Genomic DNA, 14,742 nt, shown 5'->3' with positions numbered 1-14,742 from the left:
CTAGAGGGGTAAGATTATGTAAAGGGTAAGCAGATCTGCTGGCTGCTTAGCACACACACACTGAAACCTTGGCTTGACTGTGTAATACCCCCCCCCCCCCCACACACACACACTCCAAGCATGTGATTGACACATCCAGAATGTATGTAGAGCAGTAGTAGGTGGTGCTTTGTTGAGCGCACGCGTTGCCCTCCCCTTGCCTCCTCCCCTCCCCTTGGAGAGCCACTGCACCATGTTGGATACAAAGAGCCGAAGAACGGAGCGAGTCACCGGCTCGGCGCCCAACCGGGGGGGAATACGACGCGGAAACTAGGAACCGATCCTCTGCGTGATAGTTTAATATGCAAACGAAAGGAGGGGGAATCGATTTTCCACGGCAGATTACAAGCGGTGAGCAGAGTGCGCGTTCCCCCCAGGGCGTGTTGTGCTTCTATTTTTGTCATACATGTGCAAACCGGCGAAGCAACGTCCATCTTGTTGTTGTGTCGACACACCCACCTCGGAGAGACGCTCACGTGCGGTGCCAAACGTCAATAGAAGCTGGAATAGCAAATCGATCCCGTCGTCGTGATTGTTTGAAGTTTCTTTTCTTCCCCCTGCAGGTTGCAGACCATATTCGCTCGCTTTGATGAGGCTCTGAATTCAGGCAACATGGCTCTCAGCCCCAGTCACGGTCAGTGTCTCGTCTTATTTATTTTGCTGGATGACGCCCACCATCTTGTTGAGTCATGTCAAGACGATTTTGCTCTTGCCGCATGCGTGCGTGTGCGCGGCTTGATCATGTGCTCTTGTGATTGTGTCTCTTGGTTGCCATGTAATCGGACCCAAAAGGATTAATGTGTGTGTGTGCGTGTGTGGAGCTGTACAGTGGACAGTGCATGACCTTTTCTTCATCCGAGTATAAATAGAATTGATGTTGTCACGCCGTATGGGACAAAAATGTATGCACTATTATGACGACTACAGCTTTGATAAAAGTGGAGGTGTTTTACCACTCGGTTTGTATAAATTGTCACAAATGGACACGCTCTGTGCGGATTAATGTTGCTGTCCAAAAAACAAGCTCTTGTTGTGAGTTTTCAATTATTATTATTTATCCCCCCCCCACCCAAAAAAAATGCGTGTAGTTTAGAAAAAGAATCATAGTATTTTGGTTTTTCTTTCAAACGTTTTAAAAATTATTTTGAGATTTTGATCCAAGATGTAAAAAAATGTTTTGTGCAAATAAAGCCGAAAGTCAAAGAACTACAACTATTTTATTACTTTTCGTGTATATCCCCTCAAAATACAGAACTCACAAAAATGTGACTTTTTGTTGGACAGTCCCACAAACACAAGGATAAAAAAAAAAGACTTCTTCTGTCTAGTTCAAACATAATTCTGTCAAATTTATTCGTCGTCTATACTAAATATAACCCGCTTGTATGAGGTTGATGTTAGTCTTACTATTACCCGGACACACTGGCGTGTCTTTCGGCTGCCGCATCGCCGTATATCACACCCGATGACTTGTTTACTCGCAGCCTCTGTTTTTGAAGATGCCGTCTCCCGTGTCAACCGCGCTGGGTTGGTGGGGGGGAAGAATCAAGCAGACAGGCAGAGCGTGTTTACTTTTAACTCAGGCAGCTGCATGGCTGCGCTTTGGCTCGAGTATAAACGAGCGCACGTGTTAGGATCATTAGAATATAGCAAAACAAGTCTGGAAGTTCCAAGTACCCAAGTAACTTGTCAAAACGAAATTTGGTAGCCACGTATGATATGAGTAGACCCATATAAAAAGTCTCAAGAAGCCTTTCCCAACCAAGACACAGGGAGGTCTGCCATTTTGACCTGAAGTGGTCATATGGGCAATTTGCAGTGGGCCTTCAAAGACAAAGTAGTCTGAAAATCCAGCCCGGGTCGGCAGGTTACCGTGGCAACGTGAGATTTGGTAGGCATGTCTATCAATAAGTCCACCCACAAAAATAGCCTTAACGAGACATACCCTGAAAACACACAAGAAGTGTGCCATTTTGGTGTCATTTTGTCCACTTCCGGGATTCCTTCTCTCAAGAGAAGCCGCCCTCTAGATTTTGTCCCCTGACTAATACATTTAAACCACATACTCTATACAGATGGACAACATTCCGTTCCGAAAATGTGGGAGTTTTAATTTTTGCGTGTGAGCAGAGCACGGCGGCGACATTTGACCACTCGTTATCAAATACAAAGTTTGTTGGAATCATCATGTGGCTCGTTTTTGCTCTTAACTCATTCACTCCCAAAGACGTTTTTAAACGTCTTTTCAGACTTGGTCGAGAATTGGCTGGTACTGAATGAGTTAAAAGAACATCCACTCAAACATGTAGTTGGAGGTGATGCAAAATATGGCGTTGGACCATTTAAACCTAAAGAGAGAACGCCGTAATGCACCTCTTCATGGCTTTGAGGCAGCTGTTGCGGGGAGAACTGGAAGGAGAGGAGGATTAAGGACAAGACGCTGACCGAGATCTCGTCAGTTAGTCAGTCGTCGGGTCGCCGCCTCTCCTGCCTGTCGCCTCCTCGCCCCCATTCATCATGACGGATACGCAGACTGAAGGGAAGGAAGGGAAGAGTACGAAGGACGCCGCGAGATTTTAGCAAGCTCCAGGCATGGCTTTTGGGAAAGATGGCGGCCGTAAGTGTGTGGTTTTATCCCCATCTGGCTACGTTGTCGCTGGCGACGTCGTCACACACTTGATTCACTTTCCCCTTCTTCTGTGAAGTTGGCTGATGTCATCCTAGAAATTTTTCCGCCTCTACGGGGGTATCAGACCAAAAGCAGCGGCGGCAGGGCGCATGTTTTAAGAGGGAGAGCTGGAGAGTTTGAAACGGGCCAGTCCTGTTCCGTTGATCTAATTATCCGATTGCGGCAAAGCCTTGTTTTGCTGGCTTCAGTTTTAAAGACAAAGCGGTTTGCTCATTAAATCACGAACTGAAATAAACGGTGATGCTGTCATTTCGGTTGTTTGTTTACCCGACAACAGAATTTTTCTGGCTGACGACGCAAACATTTGAAAGTGTGCCTTCAAATCTTGTACGTCACGCCAGATAGGGGTTATTTAATGTTCGGGCTGAATAATCTGTTGACGGCTTGCGTTGCCGCTGTTTGTTTGTGTCTGGCGCGGCCATTTTGCAGGATAACTGTGTATAAATTCGGCAACTTTAATGCCTCCGAGTATCGGATACTAATTGATGCCGTTTGTTCAAAATTGAATGACAACGTTTCCATTTTGACTGCCACATTTAGGGGGTGCATTCAGCACTTTTCTATTCGTCAGTGCAACACAGGGCCATCTCCCTTTTCCGAGCAGTCTGCAAAAACGTCCCAGAAAGGGAGGTTCAATCACTGATAGAGGACCCTGAAATCAAATAGTGATTGGGTGCCGGTGCATCTGCATCTTGGTGTATGTGAATGTTGTCCGTCATCTTTCCTGCATATTGATATTTCATAAAATATTGATCGATGTGGCAGCCATAAAATTCCAAGTTCATGATTTGCCAAACACGAAGTTGATAGATTTAACAGATGTTAAAACGGAAAATAAAACGGAGGACAACCATCATTTCTGTAAAAGCACATCTCCAAAAGGAGTAATCATTGCCATCGAAATTTCCAAGATATGAAGCCTCCGCATTTTGCTGTTGCCATTAAACTATAAATTGCTCTCCGCAAGGACAACAAAAATGGAGTTAGCCCACTCTGTGTCTCGGTGGCTCGATTGTTACGTGGGGGGGAGTCACAATCCCGCTTCGTCCTGTCTGAAATTGTGGCTGTCAGGCCAAAGAAGCAGCGTACAAGCCAAAGACAAACTGACCACAAGTAGCAGCTTTCATCGCTTGCATACTTTTGGTGTTGACAATGACTGACCCCCCCCCCCCCCACACACACACACACACACACACACACTTATTTCGCATCCGCACATTTGCAGACAATCTCATTCTGCTCCAGTGCCTCGGCAGCTCCGAGAAAGGAAAGCGTGACCCCGTTTTCTGAGGCTCGGCGGGTTGCCAGGGGAAATCTGTGCTCTGCGTTTCATGCTTTACTCCCCGTCGCCCTCACTGGAGATCTCAAGTTATACCTGTCGGTCTGCGTGTCTGAATCCAGGCTTGTTTTTTTTTTTTTTTCCATGTTTTGATGAGAGTTTGTGAGCGAGTAGACTGCTGCCTTCCCTGCTGTTTTTGTCTTTTCAAAACAAAGCGTCCCATCTGGTCCCAACTGCTTATGAGCAGTTTCGGTGTGTTCTTTCAAACTAGGTTACTTCAAAAAGACTCTGAACTACTCTTGATTTCTCAAGATTGTGTGACATAATGACATTTTCATTCAGCTGTTCCGTTCTCAAAACAACCCACTTAGATTTTTTTTGTCATGTTTTTTTTTTCAAAAGGGAAATAGAACTCCCTCAAATTGGTCTTTAAATGTATACAGTCATGACATAATTTTAAAAAAATGTAATGAATGACACCGTTTTTGCCCCCCCCCCCCCCCGCCCCGTTTTTTTTTAAATTTAACTTCAGTTCAATGGACATAGTGCTGCTCGTTTTGGTGTGCGCGCCTTAGCCACAAGGGGACAGTATAACACAGTGAGGCACTCAGAAGAGTTTTACAACTGACTCAGATAGCTGCAGTAATATTAGTTATTTTTTTTCAGAGGATAAAGAATACATGCGAGTATTGCTCTCTTTGTCTGCGTTTGTTGCCACGCCGTTTGACTTCGAGGACCTTTTGCTTCAAGGGTTAGAACAGCATTGATGCTCTTTGTTAGCCTGTCCATGGCCTTTGCATTGTTTGTTAGCCTGAAGCTAAGCGGACTTCAGGCAAAGCTGTGTGCTTCATTTAATTGTCTTTGTTTGACGTTAAGTATTACAGTGTCAACCGAAACTTGACGGAAAACTTAGAACACACCTCGTTGTTTCCCCCACTTTGCTGCATAAGGTGCACTGGTACCAAACTGATTGTCGTTTCATTCCTAATCCCCCCCCCACACGCCTCCCGCCCCGCTTCTCTCCTGAAATGTCAGTCCGCCGTTACTATGACAACGCCGCTCTTGGTTATATTGCGCACGTTGTGTCTGTTTCTCTAATAATGGAAGAGAAGGAAGTTATACAGTCAGTGCGTACAACAATGAAACAAAGACAAGTATCGATGTCGAATGGACGCCTTTCATTTTGCTCTAATGGTGAGAAGCTGGTCTGCATGTCGCCACAGCAACTGTGTGTGCGGCGCTTGTTGCCTGGTCTGTGCTCATCCTTGCCACCCCCTCATTTCCTGTCCTTTTTTTTTTGTCCTTTGTACAGAAGCAAGGACACTCTGCGAGGGTTTGATTCGAGACCTGCTGAGGCATGATCCTTTGAAAATTACGTAATTGCATCAGTGATAGTAATTGGGGGGAAAAAAAGAATTGGCGCCTACTTTTATGATAGTATTTCTAAATGTGCTTTTTTTTTTTTTTGGATGCTACAAATTGAAAATGAGTTTTCACTCATGCAAAACAACTTGCATTTCGAATGTGCATTTATTTTGCACATAAGAAAGTTTTCATGATTTAAGTCAAGCAAGACAACACATTTATTTAAAATGAGAAAATGCAGTGATCGTAATTAAAAAAAAATATTAGCGACCCTTTATAATTTTCGAATGTGAATTTTTTTATTTTTTTATTTTTTTTTTTTACACCTAACAAATGGACAAGGAATTCTCAGGCATGTAAGCCCCCCTGAAACTCGTGTAAATTTACAATTGTGATCCTGAGTAAAAACCGCTCTTCACATGAGAAAATCGAGAATGAATTTTCACGTATGCAAGACAGCACAAAATGTACCCAAAATAACAACTACACTGGTTGTGATCAAACAATCGTATCAGCAACACAATGATGTCTTGCTAATGTGCAAAAATTATGCTAAAAAAACCCCCAAACTTGTGACAGTGATTTTTTTTTATCGCTCTGTCGCTCCGTGTTATTTGTCATTGAACAAAGGTCCCGAAAATTTTGCGTCTCGACTTTTCCTGTTGTGTGCCGTCAATGCTCATGACTTTAGCTTAACCAGAGACTCACAGTCAGAAAGCCTGTTAAAATTCCCTGCGTGCGTTCGTGTGTGCTGCCTCCGCACTGGCTGCAACGGGATGATGTCACCTCTCATCCGATTGGCTGTCCAAATCCTGGCCGAGCGCAAAGGGAGGGGACCGGGAGAGCTCGGGGAAGAGGAGTGAAAGAAAATGCCGGCACTCGCAGGGGCGTAGGGCTTTTCTTTTTGGGGGCCCATGTCATCATTTCCCCGGCGTTTTTTGTGAGACAAGGGTCCAGCAGAAGAGGGGGGGCGCCCGCCCCGCCGCCTTGCACGCCCGCCTGCAGAATGAGGCGACTGATCTGTCAGCGCATCTGTGACTGTGAGTGTGGAGGCAGACCTTGGGCGTCTTTTGCACAATTGTTGGAACCTCTTTCGTGCCCGTGTTGTTTTCATGTGCACGTCAGCTGATAAATGAGCAAAGGTGTCGGCTCGGGGTCTTTGGCGCGGTCGTTGTTCTCCGTCTCCACCATTTTGTCTTGTAACGTGTCACATCTGTCATTGTCGGAGTTATCGTTGCAATTGTGTTGCTCTTGAAACGGACCCATCGGTCTTGAGGATTCATTTAGTAGTGCCTTGCAAAGATGTCATCAGACTCTGGGAGTGATTGAGTGAGTTGTGACTTTCCTGCCTATTATATATTCATTCATTTTCCGAACCGTTTTATCCTCACTAGGATCGCGGGGTGTGCTGGAGCCTATCCCAGCTGTCTTCGGGCAGTAGGCGGGGGACACCCTGAACCGGTTGCCAGCCAATTGCAGGGCACACAGAAACGAACAACCATTCGCGCTCACACTCACACCTAGGGACAATTTGGAGTGTTCAATCAGACTGCCATGCATGTTTTTGGAATGTGGGAGGAAACCGGAGGACCCGGAGAAAACCCACACAAGCACGGGGGAGAACACGCAAACTCCACACAGGAGTCCGGAGCTGGAATTGAACCTCTGCACTGTGAAGTCGACGTGCTAACCACTATTATATATATTTTTTCAGATTATTCTGTATTTGTTTGCATTTAAAAAATATATATTTGATGCTGTGCTGCCTTATGGCTGGACCCGATTTATGAGCCGTGTGGATGATTTTGTTGCTTTGCCTTGAAAGCAAAAAATTCTAGATCCATGCGCTGTATGGGCAGTGAACTCTGCTCAACTGGCTTCAGAAGAGCAAGCAACAGATTGGCAGATGGTGAACAATTTCTTAAAAAGAGGCTTCAAGCTACTTAATGCCACTGCCGGTTGAAGCTCTCCTGCAAACGTAACAAAGCCAAAGGAATTACACTTTGTGTATTGAAAAACAACATTACAGCTTAGCCTTCTGCTGGCTTAATTCTAACACCCCCCACAAAAAAAAAAAAAAAACGCCATAGACTGGCAGTTTACTGAGTCCCTTACAGTATTTGCGAAAATCTTTCTTGAGTCTTCGTGACGGTATTATACTGCCCCCGGTGGCCAAGTCACGCATGATGCACACACTGACACCACTGTACGTACGCTTGGCTTCAGCGGCAGTAACAAGAGACCAAGCCTCTCTCATTTGTATTGTGTGAACGGTACAGGCGGATAAACGCCTACTTAACACACTGATGCGCCAATGTATCTGCGCTAATGACGGAACTAACCGCTTTCCCCGCTCTCCGCAGATCGAAGTTTCGACGACGACGACAGTGTGGATGGCAACCGCTCATCATCCTCAGGTTTCAAAGTCCCCAAAGTCCCCAAGAAGACTGCCGAGTCAGCGGCAGGCCGGCGAGCCAGTGCCACCGCAAAGCTAGGTTAGCACGCTGTTCCTTAAAAAATACGATGCTTTTATGATAACCGTCCATAGCATTGCCTTGGAAACACTTAAGCACAGCTTTCTTCCTTTTGAGAGCTTCTCCTTCTGGCGCACGATACTTTTGAGCATTCAGTGTATATATTCCAAGCAAGTGGTGTTACTCGTATCAGTTTCCCAGTGCAGTTCATTTCACTGTGCTCCGTTTTGGACCTGATATTTACACAAATACGGGGACCATTGACTTTACATCTTTTTCTCATAGTTTGGTAAAAAGATAAAAATAAAAAAAAATTAAAAATCATGAGGATTAATGGGAGTTATGCTAACAGTTGGTATGCTAACAAGATACAGTACCTGTAGCAACCTGAGTAGCAAGAGCACCAATAATGGTTAGTAAGGCCAATTGCTAACATACTAACAGCTAGTATGCCAACATATAGCTTGATAACAATATGATTAACCAAAACAATAAGCCTAGTTTGATCAAGATTTTATACCTGTCCCCATGTGTGGGGACTAATTCAAATGAGAAGTGATCAAATGTTAACATGCTAACAGTTGCCAAGCCATGGTTTGCTAGGAGTTATTTCTATTGAGCGTTAACCGAAATGCTGACATGCTCGCACACTGGGACATTGCAGGGTCCAAGGAAAGCGCCGGGGCCGTGGACGAGGACGACTTTGTGAAAGCCTTCACAGATGTCCCGACTGTACAGGTAGATCGACGTCTTTTTAAAAGAGGCTATTCTTAGTCCATCGCTCGGGTTCTCTATAAAACATGCAAACAAAGTTTCTTCTTTCAGATCTACTCCAGCAGAGATCTGGAGGACAATCTCAACAAGATTCGGGAGATCTGCTCCGATGACAAGCATGACTGGGACCAGCGGGCCAACGCCGTAAGTAAATCTCCCGCTCCCTCCTGGTCCTGTGACCTTCATGTGACGTTAGTTTTTGACGGTTTTATTTTTATGTCGTCAGATGAAGAAGATCCGCTCCCTGCTGGTGGCCGGCGCCACCTCCTACGATTGCTTCTACCAGCACCTTCGCCTCCTGGACGGAGCCTTCAAGCTCTCCGCTAAGGACCTGCGATCCCAAGTGGTCAGAGAGGCCTGCATCACCGTGGCGTAGGTGTCACGCATGTATGCTGTATGTTCAACCTCATTTATGCTACAGTATCGTGCTAATATGGCATCTTTACGTCTAGGCATCTTTCTTCCGTGCTGGGCAACAAATTCGACCACGGCGCCGAAGCCATCGTCCCCGTCCTCTTCAACCTCATCCCCAACTGTGCCAAAGTCATGGCCACGTCTGGCGTGTCGGCCATTCGCATCATCATAAAGGTACACAATATAGACATGCACGAAATGGAATAACATCAAACACATTTCAAAAATGGTCTGAGTGATCTTTGTTTGTTTCTTTCAGCACACGCACGTTCCTCGACTGATCCCTTTGATCACCAGTAACTGCACGTCCAAGTCTGTGGCTGTTAGAAGGTGAGACAACGTCAATATGGATTCTTAAAGCGAACAACAATCCCTTAGTCATCATAAAATAAAATAAAAATTTAAAATTGCGTTCTTCAGGCGCTGTTATGACTTCTTGGACCTCCTGCTGCAAGAATGGCAGACACATTCTCTAGAGAGGTGAGCATGGACTCCATATGGCGCATTCTTCGTCTAACCTTTTTATCCCCTTTTTTTTTGTTCTTTTCCTCATCGTAATATTTGGGGATTCTTTTCTAAAGTTGCGTTTTTTTTTCCTTGTCAAATACTTTTTCTCCCCCTTCATTTCTAATCTTTTGACCATAATTGTTTCAGTGCATTTTATTCAATTTACACACGCACTTCTGTCACAGGCACACATCAGTTTTAGTGGAAAGCATCAAAAAGGGAATTCGAGACGCCGACTCGGAGGCGCGAGTTGAAGCCCGCAAGTAAGCTGTGCCCTGAAATGTTTTCATTTGAGGAAACTCGAGCCCTTTTCCCCCCCTCACCGTCTCATCTCTCTACCTCTTTCCTTCAGGGCTTACTGGGGCCTGAGGAACCACTTCCCAGGGGAGGCGGACGCGCTCTATAACTCTCTGGAGTCGTCGTACCAGCGCACCCTGCAGTCGTGCTTGAAGAGCTCGGGCAGCGTGGCCTCGTTGCCTCAGAGCGACCGCTCGTCCTCGTCCTCCCAGGAAAGCCTCAAGTAATACACCGGATATATACTATAAGATGACACAGCAGATGGGGGAAAAAAATGTACATATACTGAAAAAATGCAAAGATATTAGAAATAATACAAAACAATTGGAATAAAATAACTAATAAAAAATGCTTAAAAATATCTGAACAAAAATATATTGGGAAAAAATCGAAATGAACCATTAAAAATATGATCTAGGGAAAAATATTCTTAAGAGTTACGCTGTAATATAAAAGTCAAGGAGGAAAAATGCATTAGATGGAAAGTTTTTTTTTTTTTTTACTACACTAAAAATGAATGGATCAGAAATATAAACATTACGAAAACACAAAATAGACCTAAAATACAAATATATTAGGAAAAAGGTAAATTAGGAAAAAATGCATGAGATGAAATATACAAAAATATATTTTATAATTTTACTATCATACAGAATGTTAGAATGAAAACACAAAATGAACAAATGTAAAATCATACAAAAAATGAATTTGGAAAAAATTACATAAATACAAATACAAAAACAAAAGTATTCTTTCAAAAAATTCTGAAAGTACTATACTATAAAAAAAGGCTACAAGATTACTCACATCTGTAGACGTGCTCTAATTTGAAACTATTGCTTCAAGTTGATATTTTCTTGCTTGCGCAGTCGGCCCCTGTCTTCAAAGTGGTCGGCAGCACCGGGGCGAGGTGAGTACACACACACACACACACACACACACACACACACACACACGTACACATCCCTTTCATCATCACGTTTGTTTACATCCCATCTGTTTATTTTTGTACTGTGATTCCTGCATGTGTTTTTCGCCATGACCTTCGTTCCACTCCTCCCCATCCCCTGGCACCTCGTCAGTCCCTGCGGGTTCAAAAGGCAGTGGGGCGGCGGCGTCGTTGTCGGCGGCCTCCCTGCAGCGCTCCCGCAGCGACGTGGACGTGAACGCCGCCGCCGTGGCCAAACACCGGCATGTGGCGCCGATGCCAAAAGGGCCCGGCCGCCTGCCCCCCGGCTCCTACGCCTCACTGGGTAAGGGCGGCTGTCAGTCATGGCGGCGGCCAATCAGAGAGCAGCCGGAGGACACATGGACACTTTGATTTGAGTTTTCTCTTACCCCCACCATCATTCCCAATTTCCTGACACTGGCGCTTTGCATGCCGCATCAATGGCTGTGTTTGGAATCATTTGCACATTCCTACTCCCTAATTGCTATATGCGGATTGGAAACTGGATTTAAAAATCCACTCTTACTTTGAGACCAAGTGTCGACTCGTGTCGCTGCCAAGCCAGTATTACTGGCAGTTAACATTTATAAAATATTAAAAAATCTCAGCTTTCAGACGAGTGTAAAATTAAGTTAACCACTTTTTTCAGTGAACTTTAAAAAAAAAAAATGTATTCCACTTTTTTCAGTGCTAGTTGTTAAATTTTTATTTTTAATAACTACATTTTTTCAGATGGATTTTTTAAAAAATAAGTTAACATTTTTGTTTTTAATAACCATTGTATTTAGTGGGGAAACATTTTTTGCCTTCATCTTAAATTATCATTATTAAAAATATGTTAACTACTGTATTTAGTTAAAGGGTTTTAACGTTTTTAATTAACAGACTTTATTTATTTTTTTATTCTGGAAATATATATAATTTTTTTAAACATTAAGATAGCACATCAACATCAGCTGGCGGACCTTCTGTAATATTAAAAAACAAAAAAAAATACAAACAGAGGACTCGTCCATTTCTGGGGTCCCCCCATGGTTCTCTTCTTTTCAAGATGCATTATGGGATATACTTTGGGCACTATAAGGGAGAACCTGAACTCAGCCGTCGCAGATATGACCTCACTATCGGGCAGTGCATAGTGGTTAGAGAACGATTCAGAACACAGCCAATGCGTTTCAGTGCATGTTTGAACGTCTAGTTCACTATCTCTGCTCAAGTTACTAACACACACTTCTCCTTTCTCTTCTCTCTTTTTTTTGGACTTTATTTGCTTTCATTTTGATCCTTGCGTTCATTTCTTTTCTTCCAATTCTTCCTCCTTTCCTTGATTGTTTCTTTCCCATCCTCCTCCTCCCTTGCTCCTGTACAGATGATACCTCTGATAAAACGGATGGTAAGATCATCGCTCCCTCCTCTTCTTCCCCTCACCCACTCGATCTTCCTTTGCGTGAGCACACAGCCCCCCCTGCTGTCTAATTAATCACACTCGCGGCCTCATTCATAGCTTGACTTGAACGCTGCATTCGATTCGCCCTTTCATTCAAGTTGCCTCTAAAGTTAATCCGTCTAGCATTCAGTGTGTTAGTATTTACTCCTTGTGCGTCTGTCCTCAGGATCCAGGTCAGACAACAGTAAGGGAGGGAAAACATTGTTTGCTGGCACTTTGTGTTTAGAGAAATGGCTTCACATGGGCAGCTTTTGAAAAATCTCAAAAAATTCCACTTGTACCTTTTACACAGACCACAGTCAAAGAAATCTAGCAGCGCCTTTCATACAAAGTCTAGTTAATCAATGTATGTAGGCCTTTTACATAGAACATGGTACCAAAAAAAAAAAAAAAAAGGTCCACGTGTGGCCTTTTATAGAGAAACAAGGCAAAAAAAAAATCCAGTGTTGGCAACATTACACCTCTGATGCTTCTCCCCCAAAAGGCGAAAAATTTCCATTTCAACTTAGTCCGCTTGGTCTGTGTTGGTGCCGCTTAAATAACGCAATGCGGAAAAAGGCGACAAAATGGCTTCTCCTGCGGGCAATGTGAAAGGAGCTACTGCTTACACGAAATTTGCTGCATCCGGACAGCAACAATTGCTTTCAACGCAACAGAAGTGAATGTCAGGTGTTGAGCTTCACAACCCCTGTTCCAACTTTCTGGCATTCCTTTCTCGCAGACGGTGTGAAAGAGGGCTCGTGCGCTTCGCCGCGGCTTTAACCACCATTAGCTATCTGACCTTTAGCTCTCCAGTGCGCCTTTTTTGTGGCGCCACACGCTAAAGCTAATGCTCACCGTAATCTCGCCATGTTTGCTGGAGTGTGTTCCCAAACGTGTTGCCTCCTTCCAGGACGCGTGCGCACCAAGCAGCCCTTGACGCCCGCCAGCAGCGTGTCCAGCCAGGTGGACTCGAGGGGACGCAGCCGCACCAAGATGGTCTCCCAGTCGCAACGTATGTTACCTCTCTCAAGGAACAACTTTTGTGCGTGTGCATGTGTGCGTGTGTGTGTGTGTGTGTGTGTGTGTGTGTGTGTGTGTGTGTGTTTGCAGGGTTTCGATATCTGTTGGCTTCACGGCAGTGGCCATGTTTTTGTGCCTTCAGGTTCCGACGAATCCGATTGCACACCAGGTATTCTGTGTGAGTCAGATACTGTTTGTCAAAATGTGTGCGTGTGTTACTGTCTTCCACAGTGGGAATGGTGGTCACACGCTAAGCTCTCATTCAGGTGTTTTTTTTTTTTGTTTTGTTTTGTTTTTTGTAAACCAATACTATGAAACCCCCGAGGGAAAAAAAAAATAGAAATCGTAATCATTTGACTTGTTAATATCAATTTCTAAATATGGGGTGAATGTTCATCTACGGTTTTTGTGAATGTAAAATATACATTCGGTAGTTAGGACGTCCACCTCAGGTCCAGGGTTCGAATCCGGGCTCTGGCCTTTCTGTGTGGAGTTTACATGTTCTCCCGGTGCCCGCGTTGTAGTTTTCCCAAATACTCCGGTTTCCTCCCACATTCCAAAAAAGATGCACGGTAGGTTAACAGTAGACCCTAAATTGTCCTTAGACGTGACTGTGAGTATGAATGGTTTTGTTTTGTTTTTTTTGTGGCCTGTAATTGGCTGGCAACCAGTTTGGGGTGTACCCTGCCTTCTGCCCAAAGACAGCTGGGATAGGCTCCAGCGCGCCCTCCTAAGGATAAGCGGCTCAAATAACGGATGGATGGATGGATGGATGTGTAAAAAGTTGACACAAGTGTTAAAAATAACTCCTGACCAGATTCCGGTAAGTTCCATGTACGCTGTAGTCTTACTTAGGCTGCTCCTTTGCAAAAACTTGTAGTTATTTATTTATTTTTGGCGACACTCAAACTTTCAACATTTTTCTCATCTTTTGAAATGTATTTTTCACCCATATTTTGGAGCATTCCACTTTAGAGGTTCCACTTTGTACTTGTGTGTGTTTGTGCGTGTGTGTTTGTTTTTCTTTGCATGCAATGTTTCATCGCCGGGCTTTGCCGGGGAAATCACATGATTCCAGACACGCCAAGCAACATTTTTACAGCAACAATAGCCAGCCAGCCGAACGGACAAACTAAAGTGACATCTAATCATGCATTGACAAGAGTGCGTTTTTTTTTTTTTTTTTTTTTTAAATTTGGATGTTTTCTCATGGTGTGCTTTCATGTCCCGACATGCACCCCAGTTGTGCCCAGCTCCGTTATTTTGTGGAGTTCATTTGAATTCAATTCATCCATTCCATCGCGGCGCTTTCTCTTCTTGTGTTCCGATCTTCCCATCATCCACCTTAGTTTAATCTGCTGTTCCTCCCCCCCCACCCCCCAAATCGATGGCTCAGGATCTCAGTCTCCTAACCCTGCCGGTGGTAAGAGTCTTAATGCCTCCTTCGTGTTCTTTTTTTTTTTACTTTATTTGGTTCCTTCCCGTTTTTTTTTTTTTTTTTTTTTT

At 44.2% G+C, this 14,742-nt stretch overlaps 1 protein-coding gene across 25 annotated transcripts in view; it reads left to right on the top strand.

Moving 5' to 3' along the window:
- clasp2 (cytoplasmic linker associated protein 2) overlaps window positions 1-14,742 on the top strand; it is a 41,857-nt gene that overhangs the window by 10,499 nt on the left and 16,616 nt on the right. For 11 of the 25 annotated variants that reach the window (XM_019874134.1, XM_019874131.1, XM_019874129.1 and 8 more), the window contains exons 7-22: window positions 603-673; window positions 7,736-7,867; window positions 8,511-8,584; window positions 8,672-8,764; window positions 8,847-8,992; window positions 9,073-9,208; window positions 9,294-9,364; window positions 9,455-9,514; window positions 9,727-9,804; window positions 9,894-10,061; window positions 10,708-10,748; window positions 10,921-11,091; window positions 12,157-12,180; window positions 13,127-13,228; window positions 13,379-13,405; window positions 14,633-14,659. In XM_019874134.1, the coding sequence (XP_019729693.1) occupies window positions 603-673; window positions 7,736-7,867; window positions 8,511-8,584; window positions 8,672-8,764; window positions 8,847-8,992; window positions 9,073-9,208; window positions 9,294-9,364; window positions 9,455-9,514; window positions 9,727-9,804; window positions 9,894-10,061; window positions 10,708-10,748; window positions 10,921-11,091; window positions 12,157-12,180; window positions 13,127-13,228; window positions 13,379-13,405; window positions 14,633-14,659 (1,421 nt within the window). Of the gene's footprint in view, window positions 1-207; window positions 391-602; window positions 674-6,240; window positions 6,413-7,735; window positions 7,868-8,510; window positions 8,585-8,671; window positions 8,765-8,846; window positions 8,993-9,072; window positions 9,209-9,293; window positions 9,365-9,454; window positions 9,515-9,726; window positions 9,805-9,893; window positions 10,062-10,707; window positions 10,749-10,920; window positions 11,092-12,156; window positions 12,181-13,126; window positions 13,229-13,378; window positions 13,415-14,632; window positions 14,660-14,742 lie in introns of those variants that run through there. The other 14 variants (XM_019874121.1, XM_019874141.1, XM_019874132.1 and 11 more) reach the window with 11 other exon arrangements.

This window comes from Hippocampus comes, unplaced genomic scaffold (assembly GCF_001891065.2).
Source record: "Hippocampus comes isolate QL1 unplaced genomic scaffold, H_comes_QL1_v1.1 scaffold166, whole genome shotgun sequence".
NCBI classification, from domain to species: domain Eukaryota; kingdom Metazoa; phylum Chordata; class Actinopteri; order Syngnathiformes; family Syngnathidae; genus Hippocampus; species Hippocampus comes.
The sequence above is the reverse complement of the archived record's forward strand: the minus strand, read 5'-3'. Positions and strand labels throughout refer to the sequence as shown.